Here is a 4,984-nt window from a genome sequence, read left to right as displayed (position 1 = left end):
AAACTAGATTCTCTATTTCTATCACACTAGTATTCTCTGTGATTCACTTACAATTGTGGCATGAGTTACCAAAATCGTTTGGCCTTCTTTCTTCTGAAGATGCTCTGTTCCTTTGTCAAAGTGTACTCAGACTGATTCAGTTACTTTAGAACCATGCGTTGACGAAATAAAATTATTTTTCTTATCTTTTTTTGTACTGTCCATTTCACTCTAACATATTAAATGTTAGGCCTATGCCAATTGTTAGGCCTATCACTTCTATGGTAGTTAACTTCACACCAACTTTATTCTCTTTTGCTATCATCTGTCTGCTGTTTCCGCTTGTCTCACGTTATTTATATCTTTATCACTTAATCGTCTGTACGCCTTCTATATTCTCAATGTCAATGAATTATTAACAAAACTTCCTACAATCATCTGCTTTTAACTCTTATTATAACAAAACTAAACAATAATAATATATTCACTCACAAAAATAAATTAATCACTAATATCTAAACCAAACAGTCTTTTATATCATGACAGATACAAAGAATCCATTTTACTTAAGCTGTGTTGTTTTTAACTTTTAAATATATATATATATATATATGTAAGAGTCTAAATCATTGTCAATAAGCACTTAATTTTCTAACTCAGAAAATAATTGCTGTGATTAATAGGACAAATTAAATTATGATGATAATGCAGCTGACTCATTAAGGCACTTTTATCAACACATATAGCAGTCCTGTACTTCTGTAATTAGTGGAGTTAGTAGCAATAAAAGCAAAGAAATATTAGTGTTTTCAGTATAGAAGCAAATCCTTTCAGATTTTCACAATTTTTTCTTTCCATAGGAACATATATGATTGAAGTGCTAGTAGCAGGTCAGCATGTTCCTGGAAGTCCTTTCACCAGCAAAGCCTATAACACCTCTAGGATTAGAATCTGTGATGTACCTGATAGTGTTTTTGTTGGACAGAATTGCCATTTTCAAGGTGCAGTTATATCACTTTCAGTTAGCCTATGTATAAAATCTACAACATTTTTCTGTATCTTAAATTCTCTAAAATATTACTATCTTGGGAAAGAAAATGGAGTAATAACTGACAAGAAAGTACATTAGAAACTTAAAGAAACAGTGTTAGATTTATTCAACTTTGTTTGGTTTCTTTTTAGGTGAGAATTAATATATTAGTTAATATATTTAAGTAAATAGATTACTCTCATGACTCAACCATGATATGTTGTAGGACATTTCTGTTACTACTTAGTCTTAGCCATATTGGAACATGAAATTTTGTAGATATATAATTATAAGGTACCTAAATACTAGTATATTCAATCCAAATACCAGTTGCAATGTTATTCAATTAATATATAAGTACCACTTAAGAGAAGAACCCACTAATTATGAGGTATATTTTCAAATGGATTTCAATTGGAAATTAATGTTATAAATATATCTTTAACTAGTGCAATTAGAAACATATTGGTTAATATTAAATATGTTGGAAATTATTCTCTGGAAATTTTTACTATTGGAGTCTATTTAAAAACCAATATTTGTCCAACTTAAAATAATTTAGTTTTCAGTTAAAAAGTTCTGTAAAGTGAATATCTTGATTTTCATTCCTTTGTGACAGTTCTGCTGAGTTCATAAGTAACATCAAATGAATGTATTACTTTATTAATCATCAAGATATTTTTTTATCTAATCTTGATTTATATTCTTTTGATAAACATATCAACAGTGGATGCGTCCCAAGCCGGGGAAGGACAATTAGAGATATCAGTTAATGAAGGAGAGGTACCTAATCATGTTCAGGTTCTGGGTGGTGGACGCTGTCTTGTCAACTTTACACCCACATTTATCACTCCCCATGTAGTAGATATCAAATTTAATGGGGAAAACATTCCAGGTAAATATTTTATGAATTACAGAACTGAAACAAAGAAAAAGTTGTAAAAACAACTTAGCACACTTTTAAGGTTCAGTAATATATTGTTACTTTTTAAATATTTTAACATCCCCAAGAAATATAAACATTTTATACTCATAACTCATATTATCCCAAGTTTTTATTTTATTGAATTTCTTCAAAGTAGACGATATATGTGTATTTGTTATAGCAAAGCCACATCAAGCTATCTACTATGTTCACAGAGGGGAATCAAATCCCTGATTATAGTGGTGTAAATCAATAGACTTACCGCTGCCCCACCAGGGGACACAGATGATACAACAAACATAACATTTAATCTACAGTCCCTAGTACTAAAAATAATGAGTATAAATTTTTCGTTTTTCTGTATTGCTAATATTCTCCAACATCATATATTTTAAATAACAGAATTTTTCCAAAACATTTTATCATATACAGTTAGCTTTCAGGTATGAGCAAATAATATTTCAGAAAGTTTAGAAAAACGTATCAGTATATTTATGTTTATAAAGTATATTAGTTAAGTGTACATATTGCTTTTACTTAATAGGATGTCCTGTTACCATCAAGGTCATTGATACAGATAAATCATCTGTGGACCTGCGGGACTTGCAACTGATCTCTGTTAGACAGACAGCTAAGTTTCTAATTAATATTCCTGGTGGACAGGAGTCAAAGTTAAAGGTTGTTGCTAAATGTGAGTATTTATTTGTGGTCACTACCAGCTAAATAAATCTTTGCAGTGTAGAATACCATACTAGACAGTAGTAAGGCTATATTCAGTTTAATCTGAATGAATAAACTATGAAGGCTCATAACTGTAGTTCTCTAAATTAAAATGATTTCTCATTACCTAAGTTATTGCAGTTTTGAAAATGATTTTTGTGCATTGCAATAAAAAGATTAACTTCAAATTTAACAGTCTATTTGTTGTCTGTGTTATAGCACCAGATGACTCACGACTTCCAGTAAAAATAGCAAGATCTGGGAGTAGTGGCTTTACAGCAGAGTTTGTTCCAAAAGAAGTTGGTAAGTGTAAGGATTCGAAAATATGGAATATTATATTATAGTGACAAAACAATAAAACACATTTTCAATTGCTTTTCTCCTTTTTTTCATTGCTTCGATACCTTATACCCAAGATAACCCAAGATCTTCTTGATAACAGTATGTTCTGTAAAACTTACAGGTCCATACAAAATACTAGTAGAGTATGCAGGAAACGTAATCCCAAACAGTCCTCATATGGTGAAAGCCTATGATGCAGAAAAGGTTGAAGTCAGTGACATACCACACAAAACCATTTGTAAGACAGTACAGTTCACAGGTATGTTATTTTTTCAATTTGTGTTTTAGAAATATTGTTTTAATTTCAGTTTGTGATTGTGAGATTCACACTGTTTGTAAGCTGCTCTCACTTTTTCGTCTTTACTCATATAGAAATTTTTTTTATGTTTTGTATCCGTAAAAATGAACTTATGTAATGAAAGCTGGTTAAATGTAAAGCTTATGGAGGCAGCCATTTCTAATCTCAAAGATTGTCAGTGTCAATTTTAGTAAATCACTCTTCACTATTTATGGAGTGCAATAATCTTAGTAATCAGGGTAAGTTAGTTAAAAAGAAAAGTAGCTTGCTACAATAAAGTAGTCAAATAAAAGCATACTTAGCTGATGGAAAGTTAATAGAGACATATTGTGATGGCACTAATGTGACTTAACTGAATATCATAATATGAATCTTGGCTTAAAACGAGACTCATGTTCAGGCAGATAGAAACTTTAATCTGTTATGAAGACTTACAATGCCAGTGATGCAGCAACAGTTTATAGGCTGTTAAAAGCTGCTCTTTTTTTTTTACTAACTTAACAGAGATAGTACAGACAACATATAGTTACCTTTAGGATACCTTATCAAATTTTAGGAAATCAGGCAGATGATACAAAAGTTATGTTTGTTTTTCTCATACTTACACTGCTGTATAAATTTTTAATTTATATGAAGCAACAGTAAACTGTAAGTAACTAAAGCACTTTAAACTATTGGAACTATAAAAATGAATTAGTTTTTTCTGGAAGATGTCCATCTCACCTGGAGGAAATTAAAACCCTGAAAAACGTTATTTATTGCTAGGTTTTGAGACCTAAAGATTCTGACAACATTTGTTAATTATTTTTTATTTACTTGAAATGTGTTTGCAACTGAGGATGTACTTAAGTATACCAGCTTTCATCTGCTGTTTCTTAATATGTTTTATCTAAAGTTAGTTTCCTTAAACTCAGTACATATTATAACTGATAATTTATATTAAATATTTTATTGCTTATCATCGTTTAAAATATTTATTTTATTATATTATTCAATGCAAAAACAATTTTTTTAATTTATCTTAATCCAAAAATTACAAATGAGGTTCGCATGGACCACATTAGCTTTTTAAATTATTTATGAATCAAATTGCTTGTGGGTCCACGACTTGTTGGTTATAGAATCTCTAATAAAATATAATTTAAAAAATTTAAATAAAAATACTTTTAATATTGCAGTTAATCCCACTAACTATTGAGGTCCATATGGTACCCAAAGTTGGTAATTATAGTAATTTGATGGTTAATATTTATTGCAGCTAAAGCTGAAATGTGAATGTTATTTTCTGAGTAGCAAGTTAAAATAGCGATTTCTGATTTTTCATTGATAAAGCACATTATTTTGTTTCAGTTTGTATTTTTATTAGAACTGAATGTGGGCTCTCAATCCTTTATTGTATCTTACATGGCTTTGTCTTACATGCACACATATATCATTCCTAGTTGATGCAAGTCAAGCAGGAGAAGGCAATCTTGAGATTAAAGTGATTGCTAGGGGACGAAAAATCCAGACACAAGTTCATCCTCATTATTTTGTTTCAGTTTGTATTTTTATTAGAACTGAATGTGGGCTTTCAATCCTTTATTGTATCTTACATGGCTTTGTCTTACATGCACACATATATCATTCCTAGTTGATGCAAGTCAAGCAGGAGAAGGAAAATCTTGAGATTAAAAGTGATTGCTAGGGG

At 30.2% G+C, this 4,984-nt stretch overlaps 1 protein-coding gene across 1 annotated transcript in view; it reads left to right on the top strand.

Annotated features, from left to right (window-relative positions):
- The window catches only part of LOC106457959 (filamin-A-like), a 77,496-nt gene that overhangs the window by 8,908 nt on the left and 63,604 nt on the right, over window positions 1-4,984 (top strand). Inside the window, exons 6-11 of the mRNA XM_022384062.1 lie at window positions 840-980; window positions 1,737-1,904; window positions 2,479-2,625; window positions 2,874-2,957; window positions 3,118-3,255; window positions 4,737-4,777. Of these exons, the coding sequence (XP_022239770.1) occupies window positions 840-980; window positions 1,737-1,904; window positions 2,479-2,625; window positions 2,874-2,957; window positions 3,118-3,255; window positions 4,737-4,777 (719 nt within the window). The remainder of the gene's footprint in view (window positions 1-839; window positions 981-1,736; window positions 1,905-2,478; window positions 2,626-2,873; window positions 2,958-3,117; window positions 3,256-4,736; window positions 4,778-4,984) is intronic.

Source organism: Limulus polyphemus, unplaced genomic scaffold (genome assembly GCF_000517525.1).
Source record: "Limulus polyphemus unplaced genomic scaffold, Limulus_polyphemus-2.1.2 Scaffold397, whole genome shotgun sequence".
NCBI lineage: Eukaryota > Metazoa > Arthropoda > Merostomata > Xiphosura > Limulidae > Limulus > Limulus polyphemus.
Note: the sequence above shows the minus strand (reverse complement) of the source record. Positions and strands in the feature narration are given on the sequence as shown.